General features: G+C 35.7%; 2 protein-coding genes across 3 annotated transcripts; both read left to right on the top strand.

The window, feature by feature from the left end:
• The first annotated feature begins 663 nt into the window (after positions 1-663).
• Positions 664-8022, top strand: nqo1 (NAD(P)H dehydrogenase, quinone 1). 2 transcript variants are annotated; one of them, XM_052560062.1, is made up of 7 exons: positions 664-805; positions 4475-4619; positions 5486-5653; positions 5831-5961; positions 6052-6165; positions 6292-6393; positions 7504-8022. In XM_052560062.1, exons 2-7 carry the CDS (start codon positions 4616-4618, stop codon positions 7810-7812), a joined length of 828 nt encoding a protein of 275 aa, XP_052416022.1. In that variant the 5' UTR covers positions 664-805; positions 4475-4615; the 3' UTR covers positions 7813-8022. The 2 variants fall into 2 exon arrangements, with proteins under 2 accessions (XP_052416022.1, XP_052416021.1); XM_052560061.1 differs by lacking the exon at positions 4475-4619 and having other exon boundaries at positions 781-805.
• Positions 8023-9148: 1126 nt separating this feature from the next.
• kiaa0895l lies at positions 9149-22384 on the top strand. Its single transcript, XM_052560056.1, has 7 exons — positions 9149-9339; positions 10408-11185; positions 12273-12416; positions 12502-12634; positions 13715-14020; positions 20434-20531; positions 20638-22384. The coding sequence occupies exons 2-7, from the start codon at positions 10445-10447 to the stop codon at positions 20797-20799; spliced, it is 1584 nt and encodes a 527-aa protein (XP_052416016.1). The 5' UTR covers positions 9149-9339; positions 10408-10444; the 3' UTR covers positions 20800-22384.
• Positions 22385-23201: the final 817 nt, after the last annotated feature.

Genomic DNA, 23201 nt, shown 5'->3' with positions numbered 1-23201 from the left:
TTACATTGCCTTCTTGCCACCAGCCAATCGCTGCACTGCTGATCATGGTTTCGAGTATCGATACATATCCCCTTTTAAGCAAACACATGAACGCGCAATTATCTCAGATAACTCAATCCAGCGATACTAATCATACACAACAGGTGTGTTCGAAGAACTCAGTTAGCCGGATCATGATTAGCACGATGATATCATCTTGGATGTGTCATTTGATCTCGGATGTAATAAGCGACGTACGAAGAACTAACCCCTGGTTGGCTTAAAAAAATCGAATCAAATTAAAACAAATAAACATTTACCTTTATGCATTTAGCCTACGCTTTTATCCAAAATGACTTACAGTGCATTCATGCTATACATTTTTTTACCAGTATTTACAAACAAACAAAAAATTACAAATAAAATAAAAAACTACATCATGTTTGCAGCACTCTGATGAGTGCACTCTTCATACATTCTGTGTTTTATCCAAAATTTTACAGCCCATTATAAACATGTAAACTGTAGTTTTTATATTATTATTATTATTTTTATTATTATATTAATCATGTTCCTTGTAAGTTTAATGACAGAGTTAGATTATGTTTTGGTTACATTTACATATACTGTATAAAAGCCACCGTTGTCGTTGAACTTTATTCTTTAGGCTTATTCTAGTCTCCCCCCACTGTCACAGCATCCGCATTTAGACCAATCAGCATGGAGACCACCGACCGCAAGCAGTGATCTGCCTTGCAGTTACAAATCTAGCAACAGAGACAACGGCACAACAATCTAAACACGAGGTGTTTTTTATAAATGCAAAGTAAGTGATCATTGTTTTAAGACTAATAGTTGCATGTATTTTGTTTCGCAATGTTTGAGAAATGAGCATAAAATCCACATTTCTATATTTCTAACAGATTTATATTAATGATATTTAACTTAAAGTTATAGTTCATTTGTCATTTTTGTTGTTGGGTGTTTATGAAAGCGGTAACTTTACGGCTCATGTAAACAACTGGGTTTGCGCATGCTCAGTTCAAACCAGATTAGCCTACAATTCTCATCTTTCCTTTTTTATGTATTTAAAAATGGCATGCTTAATTTCGAGTGATTATTAGAAATAGTTTGTTATGTATTGTGCATTCTGCTTAAATAGAAACCTATGAACAATTGTAAATGTCACACAATACCAACTGCTAAATGTCACACTATAAAGGCTACAGATAAAAAGTATAAATATATTAGGCAATTTGTTTTTTTCCCCCACTCAAACACTCGTTGACCCCAAACCACAGTTGCATAATGGTGCCACTTTAATGTCAAAGTATGACACCTAGTGCTTTTAAATAAAGCAACAACGTTTAACTGTAAATGTAAACAAATAAATGTACAATAATAATCATAATAATAATAAAATCTAATTGTAATAATATTAAACAGCCTATTCTTTAGGTTTAAGATTTAGGAAATTCAGAAGTTGTCCTGCTTTTTGGTGTTAGTCGAATCACCATATTCTCAAGTAAAGAATGAGATTGTTGTAAAGCAACCCTCTACATTGTGAGTAAATCACTCACATAAATCTTCACTCTGGCGAGAGTGAAATAAATTATCATATTTTACTCGCCAGTATGTGAGTTTGAGTCTGAGTATAAGTTTAGCACAGATATATATTCATTCGCCGAATAAGCGCTTCAGAGTTTCACTCTCCATCATGCTATCTGTGATATTTTTCAGTTCATCTCAATGCATGCACGGTATGTGTTTGTGTATTTGGTGTACCTTAAACTTTAGTGTGAAGGCGCACGCTCGTGCCGCTTTCTCTCACATGCACGAAGTGAGAAAGAGAGCCTTACATATCATGCGAAGTTTACGCGTTACATGTAAACGATGTTCTTTGTTGTATTTTCCTGTCAAAATAACGGTAGTCCTTTGGATTTTTTCTTTCTTTCAGTTTTTAATCATAGCTGGGTTTTACCGGTAGTGGTCGGAACTAATGCGTAAACGACAATCTTATTGGCTGGTGCTCACGTATTATCATCCCTGTTTTGATTTCAGCAAATCAGTTCCCGCGAATGGACACAATCTGATTAATATTCATGAATCCAGCTGCTCGTTCATCCGTGGTGCATGTTTTACTGTTGTTATGAGTAGAATTCGGATTATTATTATTTTCTCATCAGTATTATTATTTATTTTTTCCGCTTTATATATATATATATATATATATATATATATATATATATATATATATATATATATATATATATATATATATATATATATATTTTTTTTTTTTTTTTTTTTTTTACAGAAACATGTAAAAAATGACAAAAAAAATTATGAATGACAAAAAAAAAAAAAAACAACAACAACAACCTCACCAGTCCTAAATTCAGTTAAAATATCTGTGCATTCATACATGGTTATGAATTATAATTACTAAAGTTCTATCATTAAATAGTACTTGATTATCCAGATATCATATTGTAATGCTTGACTGACTGATGTTAAGTATGTACTTTCAAGTATTTAAAAAGCTTTGCCATTTTAAAAACATATACAGTATTATACAGTACGTGTGTGTGTGTGTGTGTGTGTGTGTGTGTGTGTGTATATATATATATATATATATATATATATATATATATATATATATATATATATATATATTAGGGCCGGGACTTTAACGCGTTAATTGAGATTAATTAATTACACAAAAAATAACGCGTTAACTAAGATTAATTAATTACAGAAAAAAAAATTCCCGCATTTTTAATAACTTATTTTTGCACCGCGGAACGTTTCTCACTGGATGAGTTTCGGCGGGACCGATTATACTGGAGCACCAACTAGCGTTCACTTCGCATATCACCGCAGCAGCACATCCAGCCTCAAGTATCACCTCAACGCAAAACATATAGCAGCTAGCGTGGACTTTACATTTTATGTTGAACTATGTATTATTTTGTTGGTGCAACAATTTATGTTGAACTCTTTATTGTTTTGGCCAAGGTTATTGAGAGTTGGACTTAGTATGTTATGGCCTCTGAAGCAACAGAGAGATGTTTTCTAATAGTTAGTGTTTCCAATGTTCTGAATGTAATTGACAGTATTGTGTTTTACTTAAAAAAAACACTTTACAAAAGGTTTCAAGACCTATAAGCTTCCTGAATTTCTGAAATGTACTATTTCTAAATTGTTTCAAAATATGCTATTGCTACACTTAATGGCAAAAATTGCACTGGTCTGCTAGACTTGGTTGAACAAAAATAAACAATACTTTGTTGCTTAAGCTTATGTATTCAGTCATTATTCAATGGTATACTATAAATCCATGTGAAAATAAATAACTTCTCACTGTTCTCAGGTCAAATATTTATATGCGATTAATTTCGATTAATTAATTACAAAGCCTCTAATTAATTAGATTAATTTTTTTAATCGAGTCCCGCCCCTAATATATATATATATCGATCTGGTGAGTAAACAAAAACATTTACTAGCCAATGCCGATACAATTGCCAAGGTGTCCATAGAGAAATGTTAAGACTCGCACCTTTTCACCTGACCAGAAATGGCTATGCTAGGGTGTGTTTCATTAAATATTGACTTTATAGTGGTGTGGCTGTGGCATTAACAGTCAAGTGAGACAAACATAAAAAACAATTCTAGGAGGAACTCATTTAAAAAAAAAATTGTATACAGGTAGCTAAAGAGATAGTCATGACAACGGAACTTTAGAGACACCGAGCGATGATCCTCTGGGTCATATGACACTTATTGTCCCCCTTTGGGACTGGGTTCAGTTGCATTTACACCCGAGGTTCAATTACAGGTTGTCCGAGCCAGTGCAACACAAACATACTGGCCACTTACATCACTCTGGGCCTCTGGCTTCTTTCCTGCTCTACCTGATTTTCAATTCCCTTGCTCGGAAAACATACCAACCTCTTTGACAAACCAGTTTTGGTGTTTTTAGTGTTGCAATTCTAATAATAATAATAATTTAAGTGTCTTATTTTTACTCCTTGCAGGAATATGCTAATAGATTTGAAAGCTCCTAATGGAACATTCTTGAATTTGTTTTAATCAACTGAAACTCAAACATTTTGTTTGTGAAATGCTTAAAATAACTAAAAAGCTTTTAATCACTGTATAATTTCTCTTACCATTTGTAGATTTTTGATCTGCTATGCATTATATAATGTTTGTTAATAATATATTAATGAAGGTTATTATAAAGTGTTATCATAGTTTATGTAGCACTGCTAAGAGTATTATTTAATTTGGTCAAGCCATATCTCATAAATTAGTATACGGTGAGAGAGTGCAAATGGTTGACGCCCTGATGTAAAGTACCAGTGTTATTGCTTTCTTTTAATACGCAATGCATGCCGTGCAACTAGATTGTCACCAAGATGTCTGTTCAAAATATCTTTCTTCATGAATGTATCTAGAATGACCAGTCAATCGTCCCACCCACTTACAGGTTATACGATAACAGAGACTGAAACCTGAGAAACTGCTTCGCACGCGAGGGCTGGTGCAACCTTATAAAAGCAGCTCATTGTAAAGCTAAAGGCTTCTCTCCTCTGTACTGGTGCACACTTAGAGACTGCAGGCAACAGAAATGGGTGAGAAATTTATACTTAATTAGCCGGTTAGTGTTTTATTGTAAAGAATTGATTATAGCATTTTGTATAGTGATGGTTTATAGTGATAGTTCACACAAAAATAACATTTCTGTCATTTATTCAACGAAACCTGTATGACTTTATTCTGCAGTAAAAGAAGACATTTTAAAGAATATTGGTATCCATTTAATTTTGGTGACTTTTGACTTCCATTTTATTGACCAAAAAACAAAACTAAAACTAAACAACAACAGACAATTCTCAAAATATCTTCCTTTACGTTCCACAAAACAAATGAAGTCATACAGGTTTGGAACAGCATTAGAGTGAGAGAATTTTCAGCAGACATAGTAACTAGGTCAGTGCTCACCCTTTGAAGAAATTGCTTTCCTCAAGTAATAATCTCAACTACAAGGTAATTCCAATTAATGCTAATACAATCAAAGGCAAGTCTCCAGTTGCTACTGCTTTGCAGAATTCTTAGCATTCTTTGACTGTTTGGAATGATATAATACACAGCTTATATTGTGTACTAGGATAATAATAGTATGACTATAAGTATTTTTACTTTTTACTTAAAACTACTACTAGAAAATAATATGTGTATAGATTTAGTTTCAAAACCTGTGCATTGTCATCAAATTTTGTGTAATCTGGCTAGTCAATAAAAACCAGGAATTGATAAGGGAAAAGGGAAATTAGTCAGCTCTTATTTTTTCAACAGCCTAGAGCCTACAGTATACCTGTTATTGTTGTTACAGTTACAGGAAAACTATTGGTTAAAGTGCCACAAACCGTCCTGTGGGTAAATGATCTCAAATACCAATGAACTCTTTCTCTTTCCCCTTATGTACATATGTAAACAGCACAGAAGACAGCACTGATTGTTTATGCCCACCAGAGTCCCGTCTCATTCAACGCTGCTGCACGGGATGTAGCTGTTCAGGCTCTGACAAAGCAAGGCTATAAAGTCCTAGTGTCGGATCTATATGCTATGAAATTCAAAGCCTCAGCAACTGAAGAGGATATAAAGGGTAGGAATTCGCTGAATTCACTGCTTAAATACTTCACAGCTGTACACTTGTACTGCATAAGGAAAATACGAAGTGCACTTACATTAAAATGCTACTATGGTATAGGTTCTTAAAAAATGCTCTACAGTTGCAATTATTAGTGAACACGGGACGACTGTTTTACTGTAAATATTGCAGGTGATCTGAAGAATCCTGAGCACTTTATATACAATAATGAGATGATGGTTGCATGGCAAGATGGTCGTTTAAGTGATGACATTGCTGAAGAACAGCAGAAGTTGGAGCAGGCAGAGCTGGTTATTTTTCAGGTAATAGTTTCCCAATGCTGCACAGTTAAAAAATGAGTTTACATGTTACTTGATCTCAGTAAATTAATGTGATTTGGGTTACATTTACAGTTCCCTCTCTACTGGTTTAGTGTACCTGCCATCATTAAAGGCTGGATAGACAGAGTCTTAACTCAAGGATTTGCCTTCACCCTGCAGAAGATGTATGACAATGGAGTTTTCAAGGTCTGAATCTTTGGAGTCAAAGCTTGTTTTGTTTGCTTTACATTGCGAATTACAAGGAAAGAGTCTGTTTTTATAATTCTAATGGTGATCAGATTTAGTTAAAATGTCATTCACTATTCACACCAGGATAAGAAGGCCATACTTTCATTCACCACTGGGGGAATGAAGTCCATGTTTACACCCGATGGTGTCAATGGAGACATCAATGTTCTCCTCTGGCCTTTACAGGTGAGATAAAAATACGAAACTGATTTTTGTTTTATCTTTTTAAATAAAGAGGAGCTAGTTATTCAAATTAAGCTGCAAGAACAGCTCGTTGTGAACTTGGAATCATGCTGGATTAAGTGATCAGAGTTAAATTCCAGATGAAATCCATAGGGAATGTGGGTTATCACCTATTTTAGGCTTTAGACCTGAGACATTTATTTTTACTTTTGATTTGGATTCAACTTTGTATGTAAATGTTAAGAAATTACATATTAGGAAAATAAATAGGAAATATGGACGTGGAACAGAGTTGTTTGAGTGACATGCGTCATTGGCTGTTGCTACGTGACTTGGATGGGAGAGTCTGTATTTCTTAATGCAAAAATGGAATGGAAGACAGGAATGGTTTAGGAAAGTCTGGAGAAAAAGTCAGAACTGCAAGATATTAACTTCTTTTTTGCAGTTATGAATTTACATCTTAGATTTCTCATTTTCTGAGAAATTTGATTTTACACAGTGTATTTCATTTTTTTTTCTGCAATGGAATAAAAAAAATAAAAAAGGTAATTGGGACTTTTCTCTCAGTAGTGGGTTGATATCTCACAATTCTGCATTACTATCTTGCGATTCTGAGTTTGTCTTGCAATTTAGGAGTAGCCAAAGATTGTGTTTAAACATCTCTAAATCTTTTTAACAGTACGAGTAGCACTGCATGGATTGTGTGAGTCAGTCACAATAGTTGCATCCAAAGGATGCACTATACACTTATACATGTACTTAAGCACTACACATATACTTAACTGTATAGTCTATGAATTGTGTAATGTTATTTTGTCATTCAGCATCGGAGTTTGAAAGCTTGAGTCCATGTTGTGTCCAACATTCCACACTTTGTTTTCTTGGTTAATTAAGTGCATCATCTATGTATTTAAACTGCACTTTTTTATACTACAATATAACATAAAACAGTGCGTAAATACACGAATTGGGATGCACCTAATGTACTTTACTAAGAGGCTGTTAACGACATGGCAAATGGCTATGATATGGCATACAATTTTTAACATGTTAAATAAAAAATCTTACACCAGTTGAAATGAAGATTATAAACAGATTGTTTTTTTATTACAGAATGGAGTGCTGCGCTTTTGCGGGTTTCAGGTCCTCGCACCTCAGATCTTCTGGTGTCCAGCACACACACCTCCAGAAGGCAGAAGTGCCATGTTAGAGGCATGGAGTGAAAGGCTGAATGGTATTTTTGCCGAAAAACCTCTTTCATTTGCTCCGACTGAATACTTTGACCTTACTTTCCAAGGAGGGTTTAGCCTTCGGCCAGAGGTGAAAGAGAAGTATGCCTCTGAGCCCTATGGCATTACCACAGCCCAACATTTAGGCAAACCTCTTCCTCCAGACAACCAGACCACAGCTAAGCAAAGCTAAATGATCCAGTCACACAATATATCATTCAAGGATTTCATCCTAGGAATTTTTAGCAGAATTAAGTTAGGAATCAAATTCTTTAATGATACTATTTTGCAGAAGTGGAAGTTTTATATAAGAGTTCAACTCATACTCATACTCATGTTTTACTCATGTTCATGTACGATTTTAATTCTAATCAAAATGCAAAAAAATAAATATATAACACTACTACTTTTTTGTATGTCTTCCCTTGTTCATCTCAATGTATTTTTTTATCATTATTATTATTATTATAATTATTTATCCTTTGTATAAATAAATGCATTATTTTTAAGTAATTGAAGTAGCAACTGATAAGGTAAGTAAGTGAACAACAAAAACACACTAGATTCATGCAGTCATGCTAGAGTCAACTATTAAAATTAAGGTACATTTTAACCATTAGTCTGAACAGTGTGCATAAGATGCACGTATGCATATTAAATAAAATAAATATATTAAGTTCATAAGCTTTTGAAGTGCTTACAAGCGTTTTTATTTAGTCTCTGATAGTGTCAATATATAGATTTAACTGTGTTTCTAGGGCAGAAATGGTTACATATGTTTATGCTGTAATTTTAAACAATACATTCATTATCTTTTTAACATCTGCAATTCTTTGCGTTTTATTTGCAATCCATAATGAAATCTAGGGCCATACCTAGCCAATTTGATGCCCTATATGAAATCCCTATTGATTTCCCCAGATTTATATATATATATTTATGTTTATATATATATGATATTTGTCACATTCATATTGGTTGTCATAGTAACAACACTAATTTGTGGAGTTCAGCACATTGTGAGTTCCACAAATCTGAATGCATTATATATTATTTGTAAATTGACTGTTAAGACATTTTGCACAACTTAGCTGTAATATCATTGTATTGCCACTAGATGCCTGTATAGCCCTACGTAACAATCCCTAGTCGTTAAGACATTGCACACAATTTGCACATTAATCACACATAAATACATTTTATTACATTTGGATTTGGGTGCATGTTTAGATGTGATGTTAGCTTATCAGTGACATAAAACTAATCAATGCGACTATTTCATCATTTGCTACTCATTAACGCTTGAAGTACTATGGGCTGAAATATGTGACGCTGCCCTCTATGTGAATGACGCTGTTGGGATCGACAAAGCGGCTTAATAAAGGATGTACTGATCTCGTGAATTAGCGATTTTAAACTACTCGGAGAAAGATTTATTGGAATTAAAGTGACAACTTGCCCCGGTCTCCCTTACGTGCTTACGCACACTGACAGAAAAGCGTCGCGACGCGAATAGGTCATTTAGATGCGCCAGCGCGTCATTTGCTGCAACGCAATCCCAGCCATCCCAATCGCGATCCCATTCCCGGCGTCATGTTCCGTTATTCCTCCATATCAGCCGTTTGACCTACTGAACGGAAGTTGAAGAGCTGCTGCTGATATTATGGACGGAATTCCAAAATGAACTGAAGTGAATTTATTTGAAAAGTAGCGCTGCGCGGTATGTGTTATAAAATGTTTTATAAATATTGTTTTATGTGTTAATGACTCATTTGTGGTGAATCGGCAGTGTAAGAGCTGTTGATGTCATGCCTCAGTTATGCATGACATCATTTTCTATTAGCAATAGCCTGACTTTATTCTTCACTATTCTAAACTCACTCTATTATTCTAAAAATAGCCAGAAATACGAATCCTTTTACAATTTCCATACGAGGTTTGTTTTATTTATTTTTTTCCAGCATGCGTAAAACGAGACAATTTAAAACACATTTCCCAATAGATCTATAAATATTTATCTATACCAATTAAGATCTATATATTGCTAATGGAATAAATGCCCGTTTATGTTATCGAAATAAATATAAGAAATGTAACGTTAGAAAGAAAATGTAAATTTAGAAAAATCTTTCAAAATTGTAAAATGCTTAAAGTTCGCTGTATAGTTTACTTTTATGCCCCAATAGCAGTAGTAGATCTGCTAAAGATGGTACAGTATCCAATCAGATTGAAAATAAATAGTGTAAAAGTAAAAATAAATGCATAAATAAATAATTAAAAATATTCCGTCAGATTCCTTCATAAGTTTTTTTTTGTAAAAAAGATTTCTTGAACATGTTATATGTACCATACTATTTACTGTGTGTGTATATATATATATATATATATATATATATATATATATATATATATATATATATATATATATATATATATATATATATATATATATATATTAAAGTACTTGATCTATAGATGCATTTCTAAAAGTACAAATACTCACATCTATAGTCTCTAAATTAGCATGCGGTTATGAAACTACATGCATAATAATTGTAAGAATCAACCAAATTCTATTTAAATTCATTTTCATTCATTCATGCATTTGGAGTAAATTAATTAATTAGAGAATAGCAAGATGTGTCAGCGTCCCAAAAGTATTATTTTTTTCAATTCTATATAATTTGTTTACATAAAGAGTTTTAAATCCTTATGAGTGAAATCTTTTTAAACATACTGTTTGTATGTGCTGTTGAATCAGGAAGTGGAGCTGTGTTTTTCTCTTCAGGTGCGCAGCATTGGTGGACAAGGGCGTGGATGTAGCAATGGTGCTGGATCTGGGTGAGAACTGCATGGAGCAGGCTGATGGAGGAGGGCTCGCAAAGAATGTCTCAGAAATGTTAGAACCAGAGCCCAGGACAGAGAAACCCAAACCAGTCAGAGCTAGGACCAGCAGTATCACCCAAAGAGACAAATCGACCCACAATGGGCCTCACACGCAGCCTTGTACCACTTGGGATGGCTGCTCCCAAGTTCAACGAAGGCTCCAGAAGACAGACGGTAGAAGTAAAGGAGAATCTGTGCAGCCAAGGGAACCTTCCAAACCACCACCTTGTCGAAGACCACTTAGTCTGGAAATAAAACCACAGCGAATTAGAGCAACGCAGCCAGTGCAGAAGGTGATACAGCCACCGTGGCGTAGTGGTGGCCCTTCTCCACCCATGAGAAGCCTGACAAGTCTTAGTTTGGGGTCAGGGAACTGGCTTCGCCGGAGTGAGAGCACATGCACAATGATCTCCAAGATGCCTGCACGTGCTGGCAGGGGTCAAATGAGACCTGCAACCTCCTTGCCACATATTGCCAGGGGTATCACTCCACTTTCTTCACCATCAACACCTCGTGGGCCGTGCCTGCTTGTGGCTCTCCGTCCCATAAACCTGGAACAGGAGCGTCAGACCTTTTTTCAGTCTAACTATCAGTATGAGCCCCAGTTTGAGTATGCCTCCCCAGAGCCTGTCAGTGTTTTGGAGAAGTACAGAGAGGGATCCAGTCTCTTTCTGTCCCAGGTATGTTTTATATCAAAAATACAGACATTTAGATCCAGTGAGCTACATTACTGTCAGTGTCAACTGTAGTTTAAGTTTAAGTTTAAGTTCTGTGATTTTTCATGAAAAAAAAAAAATATATATTTCAATAAGAAAACATGAGTGGGAACACTCCCCTTATTAAGATATTGTTGTTTCGCCACGTTGACCAAAAGAAAGCAGCTTGGTTTGAAAGAGGCTTCTGTGTGAGCAGTGCTTCATACATTACTACAGTACTGACAATAGACAATGGATCCTTTTTGCCCACTGATTTTTACAGACGTTTCAATAAAGTAACTGCACCTTAAGGTAGCATCTTAACAGAAATAGAGACCTCACAAGTGACCAATTTGGAAGACTCTATGTAGGGAGCAACTGTGTGCAATATACATAGTGCATGAGAGACTCCAATTACAGTTGATTTTTGTAGAGTTTGCATGTTGCAAAGCTAATGATGCAATATTCTAATAAGCCTGAAATTATACAAGTAAAATACAGAATTTTTCATTAGTTTTAACCATTTTTATCTGTAATTTCAATATCTCTCTCCATTTTAATCAGCTTGTCAGTTCCTTCTCTGCAAAAGAAACATACAGTGCTGCCTTAGGTTTTGAATAAAACAAGGCGCCTTGGAAGTATGCATAAATATGCTGCCTATTTGCTTCACGTTGGGAGCGCAGTTATGGTGGAATAAAATGTTGTTTACATTTTTATTTTATATTCGATTAATTTTGACATGGTTTTGTGACTTTTATTATTATAATTTATTTGTCTGTATAGTTTTTATAATTTTATTTAAATTTCAGTTTTAGTTATTTTAGTACATCAAGTTGAACTAAGTGCTTGCTTAGCAACAGTATAAAGTAAATGAAATATTTATATAAATATACTTTTCAATTATTTAATTTAATTTCAGTTAATGTCTATTTATGTAACAAAAATATGTTTTTATTTTATTTTATTGTGTTCATTGTAATTTACTAAAATACACCTGTTTGGAATATAGCCATAATGTTGTTTAAGTCCTGAAACTGTTGCCATTTGTCTCACCTCGTGCATTTTTTTCTAGGCAGTTGGGATTATGGAGTGTGTGCTGAGGAAGTATGAGACCTATGAAAACTTTGAAGAAGTCACAGGGGGCAGCTTGCTACCGAAGAGTCAAGTGTGGGCAGCCACACGCAAGTACCTACAGAAGGAGGGCTGTGTTGGTGAGGTGTGTGGATATCCCAGTTCAAGTGTCTGTGCATTAGTGTTTGGAAAAATAACAAAGAAATAGTAATCTCAGATTTTGTCACCAGGTGGTCATAAGTCTCTCTGATGAGCTTCTGTCCCAGGCAGTAATGATGGTGGAGAGATGTCGACCAACACTTACTATTAACTTGTCAGGAGCGAGGCAACACTGGCTTGAGGGCATGCTTAGACACGAGATTGGTATGAGCTTTAACATACTTCAAATTAAGTATCAAACACTAATACTAAACCGATTTGTTTTGTCCTAACCAGTCCGACTGTGACAAGGGACATTTTTTTAAATCGCTTCATTCATATTGCTGTTGGGATTTTCAAGGTGGGATTTTCTCAATATTTAGTTTTTTTTTTGCACCCTTAGATTGTAGAATTTCAAATAGTTGCATTTCAGTCAAATATTGTCCTAACAAACCATACAACAATGGAACGCTTATTTATTCATGTATAAATTAATAATAATGTATATATATAGATTTATATGTATAAATCTCAATTTCAAAAAATGTACCCTTATGAAGTGTAGGCTATAAACAAACTTAAATACACTTGCAAGACTTCAGTGTCACTACCATTAAGTCTTTGACAACCCTTTAAAGTTTTTATCTAAAAAAATATGAGTTAAGCAAGAATTTGATTATAAGAGGTTGTGAAAGCAGACTAGGAAGTAGTTTCCTGTTTAGCAAAATGACGTTTAATGTCTCCAATGACTTCTGTAGTCCCATTAAGCTACTATTACAGTGTTTCTGTCTTTACTACTATTTAGCAACTACTGTTTTCAAGACAACTAAACTTAAAAAAGGTGTATTACTGATGTATTTTATGTCATAGAGTAAAACGTGAAAATATCTTAAGCTTGTGATAACCACCACAAACCTTTCATTTAAACAAAAATGCATAGAAAAAACATTGATTGCAAGAAGATAGAACTGCAAAAATGCTAACTAATTTCTGTGTTCTGGCTTGCAAAAAAAAAGACCTTTCTGCAGTATTCTGTATTGTATATTACATATCAGTTATGTTCTGTTTGGCTATCAATGTGTCACATTGTGTAGCATTTTTGCATTTGGTCTCAGCGGGACAAGCACTTGTTTTTGCAGGGTCACAGCTGGTTAGGACATTGATCTTGCTATACAAGAAATACTGTATTCTATTGACATTCTTCTGGTTGCATCAAGTAGATAACTGACCATTCTTGATGTTAATTTTATAGTTTTTTGTCTACAAATCCTGCCTTTCCAGCAATTTTATGACTTTCACTCCCAGGCACACATTACTTACGGGGTGTGAATAACAGCATGCAGCCATGGGCCACTTCTGTTGGGAGAAAGCAGTTTGGACTGAAACCAGCTAATCCTACTGAAGAGGGGCTTGCTAGTCTTCACAGTGTGTTGCTACGGAAACAGCCCTTCCTGTGGCGAGCCGCTCTGCTATACTATACTGTATACCATGCCACAAACATGAGCTTCAGCCAACTGTTCAGCCATATTGCTCGCTTTGTCCAAGATCCTGCTGTACGCTGGGAATACTGCCTCCGCGCCAAACGAGGACAGACAGATACCTCGAAACCAGGTGAACTAATCACTCAGAATAGAACTGAGAAACATTTCTAATATGTGATGTGTCATTTTATTATGTTGACTTGAGATATCTGAAACATGTTAGCAACATGTCAAAGCTACCAACCATAATAACATGCTAAGACATGTCAGAATGTTAAATTATCATGAAACCCTACAACACATTTTTTGAGATGTTAATATGAACAGGTTGCACAATATTAAAACCGACTTTAGGACTCCTTATGTCTATTAAGGTAAAAGTGGTTGTTTTTGAATTTTTTGAAGCAATATAATCCTTTTGTTAAATTAAGCCTACGTCATGAAAAGTGATGTATATTCATTAATCTGGAGTGGTGATTTGCTGCAATGGCCAGAGAATACAAGTTTATGCAAGGCCGTAACCATGTCTTGAACATTGGGGGGGCACCAACTTACACACTGCCGTTCAAAAGTTTGGGAGCAGTATGTTTATGTTTTTTTAAGTTTCTTTCATCAAGGCTGCATTTTATTTGATCAAAAATACAGGAAAAATATATAGAATATATTTTGTGAATATTATTCCAATTTTAAATAAGTTTTATATTTTAATGAACTTTAAAATATAATTTATCCCTGTGAAACAAAGGTGAATTTTCATGAAGTCTTCCTTCAGAAATCATTTTAATATGCTGATTTATAATCAATATTGAAAACAGTTGTGCTGACCTGTGATACTTTTTTCAGGATTCATTGATAAATAAAAAGTTAAAAAGAACAGTGTTTAAACAATATATATATTTTTTTACAATACAGACTAATATTCAAAAGTTTTGGATCAGTAAATTGTTTTCCTTCTTTAAATTCCTTAAAGAAATTAATACTTGTATTCAGTATGGATGTGTTAAATGGTTAAAGAGTGACAGTGAAGACATATATTGTTAGAAAAGATTAGTATTTTGAAGAAATGCTTCATTTTTATCCTTTTATTCATCAAATAATAAAAAAAGAAGTATCACAGGTTCCAAAAAGACATTAAAAATATTAAGCAGTACAACAGTTTCAACACTTAATAAATCAGCATATTAGAATGATTTCTAAAGGATCATGAGACACTGAAAAAAGGAGTAATGATGCGGAAACCTCAGCGCTGCGTCACAGAAATATATATTATTTGAAACTTTATTAAATTAGGAAACCTACGGCATGCTGCCCCACAACTCTTGTTAATAAAATAGCTTTGATACTAAATCGCTACCGTTATATTACTCTACAACGAGGATATAAAATCGCTGTTTTTAACCTGTTAACTGTCACCCCATCCTATATACGGGACACCTACGTTGACTATACTATATTACAATCAAATATAATCTAATCTTGACAAACTATATATCGTTGGAAAGGTCTAAGACTCCCAAATATATATTTTACCAATATTTTTTGTTCAGACATGACATTGCATTACCATGTAAATGGCACATCAAAATCATGTTACAAAATGTTTTCAGTCATGAATTATAAAAATGTAGGTTTGTATCATGCACATTCAAGTCTGTCTTCAAAAAAGTGAGTGACAGTTAACAGGCTAAGTAACTAAACGCAAAACTTCAATCAACTTCCATCCCTCTCTCTCAAAATGGCCATATTTCTAAAGTAAAAAAAAAAAAAAACAGCTGACTAATATTTAATGATTTGCAACTTCCATCTTACCTCACTGTGTAGTTTCAACGTTAAAGCTGCAGTAGGTAACTTTTGTAAAAATATATTTTTTACATATTTTTTAAACCTGTCATTATGTCCTGACAGTAGAGTATGAGACAGATAATCTGTGAAAAAATCTATCTTCTCTGGCTCCTCTCAGTGGTCCTATTGCCATTTGCAGTTACGGACCACTCCCGGTAAGAAACAACCAATAAGAGCTGCGGTCCGTAACTTTGTTTGTGTTCAAAATGTAGAAAAAATTTATATAATAAGCGAGTACAACATGAATCCATTTTCCAAACCGTGTTTTTAGCTTGTCCTGAATCTAGGGTGCACCTATAATAAGTGTTTATATTCAGACTATTTAAGATTGCTATTTTAGATTGCTTCGGGGATACCGCGGCGGAGTAACCCAGTACCTTTGTGATTCTTCATAGACCTAAACAGAGAGAAGTAGTTCCGGCTACGATGTTCTTCCGTAAGACGCAAGCAGTTATGTTTATTAACCGTTAGAGCATCAAAAGTTACCTATCGCAGCTTTAAACTGACACTTCGTGCTCTGCTTCTGTGAACGGTAAACCCGCCTACTTTGATTTGATTGGTAGTCTCAGTTCCCTTTCGAACATTCTCTCACACTGTGTATGGGGGAAACTCCTGTTTACACTGAACTGAAGCCTGATTTGTTCACGTGCACAAACCAGTGTTGCTTTAGCCCGCCAAAATGGCGGAGCTAACCCCTATATAAGTCGGCTCAGAGCACCATTTCATCAGAATATTCTGCTTCAGTGATGAGAATAATCTCTTCGCTGATGCTGGATATAAGAAACCAAAGAAGGAAAGAAGCTCTCTCTGCTTGTCGCCATCTAAGAATCCATAGCAGTGGAAAAAGTGGGATTGACTCCTTCCCCTACAGCTATCCGGGTGACTAAAAGAGCAAATTTGAGCACATTTCCATTGCTTCAAATTAGGAATGCAATGCAACAATATAATTTTTTCAGAACCAATCCGATACCGTAAATTCTGAGTATCTGCTGATACTGATCCAATCCAATACCAGGGCAGTTTTATTTTTTTTTTTTTATTTTTTTTTTTTAGTAGAATTTCTATGTGTTAAACACAATCTACAACATATTGACAATTTAATTTTCATGAAAATTAAAAAGAAAAAATATAAAATCATAATCTATGAAAGAAAATCCTATTATACAGTAGGTTAGTTGACATTTCAGCAGCAAAATATACTAGGTGCACAATAATTTTTATAAAATCTACTGAAACTTTTTTATTAACAAATAAAAGTGAATGTCTAAATCTGGTAAAATGTTACACATTGCTCTTTGTATAGTTGTAAAATACATCCATAAAAAAATCAAGTAAATACATTTATATATAAATATATTCTATAAAATTAAAAGACATTTTTTTTAAATTTATAGCAACTTATGATAGATAGGACAGAAAAAGAAAGACTATTAATAATCTTTTATTGTGCAGAAGTATTATAATACTAAAGGCTCCAATGCTATGTTATGCTAGCTGGGGGTACATGCTCTCATTGCGAAAACATGAGCCTCGCCAGTCATCCATCGCATCCATCGAAGCCCTGCAGCACTACCTCAGCCCTGGCCAATAAATCATATGCAGCAGTCGGCCAGGCCAGCTCGGCGCTGCATTCAATGGTGGTTCTCCAGGTGTTTCAGGCCAAAATTATCCGATCTATGGACAAGTCTGACCAGGATCACAAGGCTTTTAAGGAGCTGTGCACAGCGACAGATCTGGCTCTGCATGCCACGAAAGTAACAGCTCATGGTATTGGCAAGACCATGGCCAGCCTTGTAGTGCTAGAGCCCCACCTATGGCTGAATCTCACAGAGATCAGGGATGCTGAAAAAAATGAGCCTTGAATTGCCGGTCTCACCGAAGTGGCTATTTGGGCCAGCTATGGACAGGTTAGCTGAGCATTTTATGGAGGCACAGAAGACATCACAAGTGCTGCATCATTTCCTGCCTAAGTGCTCCATCACTGCGGCCCCAAGCCTCCAGAAGACCCCTTCCACTCAGCAGCCACTGTACTGCAAAATACGGTGAATGCCCAAACATCCCACCACTGTGATAGCAGACGTATATACTCAAAAGAGCATTTCTCCTCATTATACAACGAAAGCAAATTCCCTACCCACACGCGGCAAATTTCGACTCAAAAAATTTGAGCCTCTTGCCACTCAGTTCATGGCCTGGGCAGCCATTCCTGTGGTGTTGTCAAGTTGGGTTCTAAACAGTAAGATGAAGTTACTCACTTCAGTTTGCTCGCAGGCCGCCTCCATTCAGAGGCATTTTTCACACAATCCCAGACAACAAGGCTCATGTTCTCCAGTCCGAAGTATGGAACAGCAAGTCAGGCTTTTTCAGCAGTTACTTTTTTGTGCCGAGAAAAGATGATGGGATGAGACTAATTCAAGATCTCAGACTTCTGAACCGCTATCTTATGAGATGGCCATTCAGAATGTTAACTTTGAAACAGATCCTTGCGCAGGTTTGTCCCAAGGACTTCTTTCTGATATTGGATCTGAAAGATCTGTACTTTGACACCCACATAACCCCCGCCATTGTTCTTGAGATTTGCATTCGATAGCGTGGTCTAGCAGTACACAGTCCTACCATTCGGACTGTCTCTGGCCCCTCGCACTTTTACGAAGTGTATCATTGTGGCTCTTTCCCCCCTGAGACAGATGGGAATGCGCATTCTCAATTACCTTGACAATTGGCTGGTTTTAGCCAGAACAGATTGGGAATTAAACATGCACAGATCGCTGCAGATCAGCCATCTGGAGTGCCTTGGAGCGGCGTGGCTTATGCCAGAACAGTCCCTGACAATTCAGCAACTTGCTGCGTCTTTCAAGCCAGGCACTTTGTGTCCCCTCAGGACTTTCCAGAGAATGCTCGGCCTAATGGCAGCTGCCTCCTCTGTTATTCTTTTAGGCCTTCTTCATATTAGGCCTCTCCAACATTGGGTCAAAGGACATGTCCAATCATGTCTTTTTTACAAGAGCTATTGGATAATGGATACAGTACTGGATACTAGAAAGTTTATGTGGCAGTTATCACAGTCAGCCAGTCGACCTGGGACTTATAGTTCTTATAGTTCCATAGTTCTAAAGGGCCCACCTGTTTAGCTGTTCCATTCGGCCAACATGTGGCCCATGTCACTTAAAACCACCTCCTTTTGTCGGTCAAGCGTGTGGGTGACTTGCAGGCACTGTCAATCAGTGCTTCCTGTCTGGAGTTTGGACTTAAAGACTGTAAGGTCGTCCTCAGTCAGTGCTTCCTGTCTGGAGTTTGGGCCTAATGACTGCAAGGTCGTCCTCAGTCAGTGCTTCCTGTCTGGAGTTTGGGCCTAAAGACTGTAAGGTCGTCCTCAATCCAAGACACTGTTATGAACCTAAGGTTCTCTAAACTCCATTCAGAGCCCAGGTTATTACCCTTCTATTGCTTGCCGCTGCAGACGGCGAGCAGGGTCCCAGTTTACTCTTCCCAGTGAGGGCCCTTACAGTGTTAATTTAGTGCTCTGGTCTTTTCAGACAATTAGAGCAGCTATTTGTCTGCTTCAGAGGCCCCTGTAAAGGGCTGGCAGCTACGAAGCACAGACTTTCCTGCTATATAGTAGATTATAGTAGAAATATATAGTAGAGATAGTTATATCTGTAGTCCCCAGCAGTGCTTTGGACTCAGTTTGGCTCATGTTCTTTGGAGTCCTTAATTAAGTGCTTCTACGACTGGGCTCACAGAGCAGGTAGTTCTAAATCTGCATGTAGCATGGTGTGATTGGATGTGTTCCCTATACACAACATGAGAGAACAAGTTGAACGCCACCGTTTTTCCATATTCAACTAACTATGATCTTCCCCCAAATTAAACGAGTTGATAAGTACCTCTCACAGTTCAGTGTATGCACTCAATCACTGTAGCGCGATTATGCTACTTTAGCTTAGCACCATTCATTAGTATCCAAACAGGGATGAAGTTAGAAGCCATCAAACACTTCCATATTTTCCCTTTTCAAAGACAGTTACACAAGTAAGTATGGTGACACAAAATATAACGTGATGATTTTCTAAGTGGATAAAAAATGATAACAATATCATTAAGACCTCGGCACAGTAATATCATCACTCCTGAAAACTCTTCACTTTTGTTGTATTGATGGAAGTTAGATGAAGAATGGAGTTTTCAGGAGTGATGATATTTCTGTGCTGTGGTTGAAATGTTGCGAAGTGCTTCCGCCATACATACATTATAGTCATAATTTGTATTCGCTTAGGTTATCGCCACTGTTTATTTTTTTTTGTCACCATTCTTACTCGTGTTACTACTGATGTAACCGACTTTAAATAGGGAAAACATGGAACTGTTTGGATACTAAGGAATTAATGGTGCTAAGCTAAACGCTAGCATAGTGGCGCCGCGCGCTACAGTGATTGAGTGCACACATCGAGACGGAAGAGGTATGTATCAGCTCGTCTAAATTGAGGGAAGAACATAGTGGAATATGGAAAAATGGTGGCGTTTTCCTTTAAGACAGTGTGTAGAAGGTGTGTGGATGTGGAATAGTAATCTGGCCTCTTGGTATAAAGGAGAAAACATGCGGGCCCTTGCACTATGAAAGTTGCTCATCTCTGATCGAGTTTTTTACTGCCTCTCTGTATTTGTAGTATTTATGTTTTTTGCATATGTGTGTTTATACAGGTTGCTTCAGTAAAGATCAGGTCTACCTTGATGGAATTTTAAGGATTTTACGCCACAGGAGGAACATTGATTTTAAGATATTAACCGCTCTTGGCAAGGCAGGTCCTATTCACACTCATGTTTTAAAAATATTATTTTTGTCAGTGAAAATCTATTCAGTTAATAATAAATATTCATACCAATTTTTGTAATTCCTGTTTTTAGGTTTCCTATGAAGATGTGGACAGACTTCGTCATTTGGCTGTCCTAAATAGAACTAGGATTCCTCACTTCATGCAGGATGAGGAACGTTATCTTCAACACCTTGACCACATTGTCACAGTGAATGAACTGAGCGATGCAGAGCTTCAAGAGCTCATTCCATGAAGAGATTTAAAATGTATCAAAACCATTCAATTTTCCCAGGCCAAAAAAAAGTGTCTGCAAAATTGTGATTTTATATTCAACTGGTTGAGATAATTTTGGATGGTTTCTCATGAAAACGTGATCCATGATGATCATCCATAAAAAGTATTACAAACAGCATGTTTGTGTCCAGTGATGGATGTGGTAATTTGCTGCATTAAGTGCCATGCTCAGTAAGTCTGTTTACAAAAATAATAATTGTGTTTTAAAACCATATGACTCGGGCATGAAAGACATGTTTGGATTCTTGCAAACCCAAGGTATGTTCGGAATGGCAGACTATAATGCTCATACCATTTTTTAAATATATACTGTACTGTGCACAGTATGCACATTTTCTGAATACATGAATGATATAGTACATTATGCCAAAGTTTGCAGTACTGTAATGCAGTGGGCTCGACTTGACCTTGTGTTTCATGTTACGAACCAAAAGCGGTATCAACCGTTATTTCTCTCTAAATTGATTAGCTGATCAGAGTGAGCATAAAATAAGAAATTCAGAATAATTGTATTTCAGAGTTGACAGTTGGATGTCGTGTGGATTTTAACATGCATTGTATATTGTTTTTAATAAACTAAATTGTATGTGATACAGTAGTATACCATTCCGAACAGCACCATATTCATGAGAAGCTGAAAGATTGTCATGTAGCATTTTAACTGCACACACAATGTAATGGGCACATCCCATCATGCCAAATAATGATATCACACACAAGGCAGAGCTATTTGAGTACTAAATTAACTAAATTACCCTAACAGTATTTATATGAGGTTTCGCACGTGAACCTATGAACACGTCATAGTGTTCTACTAGTCTTTCAGTTTCTCTATTATTTATTTTTTGTATTATTTACCTCTTGTATTCATGTTAAACACTGAATGTCTGTGGTATTAGCTTTATACACAAGTAGCAAATGCATTTTTTCTTTAATTTAGTATAGCAAGCAATGCAAAAAGACACCAAGGCCAACTCAGTTTAATGAAGTATTCATCGAGAATCTGATGAAAAAGAAAATTAGACAAATGAAAAAATTGCCCCCTTTGGCACTATATTTTCCTCATTGGCGCTCATGAAATGCTAGTCCTCTATCTAGAGACAGTATTCTTCTGAGAGCATCCTTGGTGGCCTTTATAACCTGTGCTAATGTGATGTGACACCTTTGAAAGGAGTTGCCACTGCAACCTCTGCTTTTCTTACCTGTTTAATGCAGTCCAGCTGGCCGACTTCCTCACTGTGCATATTAAGATTGTGATGGACTCAGGAAGAAAAAAATGGGAGGTCATTTGGATGTGCCTTATATGGGTTCCAAACTCGTGTCATGTCATAGCTACATGGTATATGCTTGAAATTACATATCTATTTGTATTTATTATTTTTGTCAGTACTGCATGAAAATTGCACACTTCACGATAAGTTGCTGTTATCTTATTAAAATTATACACTGAAGTCCTTAAAATCATTGTCTGAGCACTGAATCTCAAAGACTATATATGTTGTGAAGCACGTCATAATTAAAGAAACAGTTCACCTAAAAATTAATATTTGCTGAAGATGATGTTGTCTTTGTTTTTTCATCAGAACAGATATGGAAAATGTAACATTCCATCACTTGCTCACCAGTGTATCCTTCTGCAGTGAATGGGTGCCGTCAGAATCAAACAACTGCTAACATCACAATAATCCACAAGTAATCCACACGAGTCCAGTTCATCAACATCCTATGAACTTAAAAGCTTTTTGTTTCTTAGAAATCCTTCAAAACATTTTTAACTACAAACCACTGTCTCCAGCTAAAATACAAGACGTCTATCCATAATAATGCTTATATATATATATATATATAAACCTTGCAACCCATTGCATCTGAATCAGGAGAGAAATATGCATGGATCAAGCACTGTTTACAAGAGAAAAGTTTAAAACAAGTTTAAACAGGACAAAGATGGATTTATTACATACAGCTCCTCTCTTCACAAGACTTTGATGGTCTGGAGTGGTTTTTTACTTTTTGTATACATAATTGTATGTATTTTTGTTTAAATGTGGTATTTTTATCAACTGTTTGGACTCTCATTCTGATGGCACCCATTTACTTTAGAGGATTTATTTGTGAGCAAATGATGTAAAGCTAAGTTTCTCGAAATATGCCCAGACAAAGAAAACAATTCTCTACAAATTTTGTGTTCCTTTAAATTGTCACTATATCTCAATACATTTTATGTATGAATTATTAACAATATATTACACAGTAATATTTCTATTCATTATATTGACAAATTTGTAACTAAAAGTAATTCATAATATGACTATATTATGATATTGCAATAACATTATGATAATCAGTCACAGCTGATTA

The sequence above is a fragment of the Carassius gibelio genome, chromosome B7 (genome assembly GCF_023724105.1).
Source record: "Carassius gibelio isolate Cgi1373 ecotype wild population from Czech Republic chromosome B7, carGib1.2-hapl.c, whole genome shotgun sequence".
Taxonomy (NCBI): Eukaryota; Metazoa; Chordata; class Actinopteri; order Cypriniformes; family Cyprinidae; genus Carassius; species Carassius gibelio.
This window is presented reverse-complemented; position numbering and strand designations above follow the sequence as displayed.

Excerpts from the sequence above, each read along its gene's own strand:
- kiaa0895l (XM_052560056.1), top strand. The coding sequence starts at position 10,445 with ATGGTGCTGGATCTGGGTGAGAACTGCATGGAGCAGGCTGATGGAGGA. Across the intron at positions 12,635-13,714 it reads CATGCTTAGACACGAGATTG|GCACACATTACTTACGGGGT; the intron begins GTATGAGCTTTA and ends TTTCACTCCCAG. Across the intron at positions 20,532-20,637 it reads TATTAACCGCTCTTGGCAAG|GTTTCCTATGAAGATGTGGA; the intron begins GCAGGTCCTATT and ends TCCTGTTTTTAG.
- nqo1 (XM_052560061.1), top strand. Across the intron at positions 5,654-5,830 it reads AACTGAAGAGGATATAAAGG|GTGATCTGAAGAATCCTGAG; the intron begins GTAGGAATTCGC and ends TAAATATTGCAG. Across the intron at positions 5,962-6,051 it reads CAGAGCTGGTTATTTTTCAG|TTCCCTCTCTACTGGTTTAG; the intron begins GTAATAGTTTCC and ends TTACATTTACAG.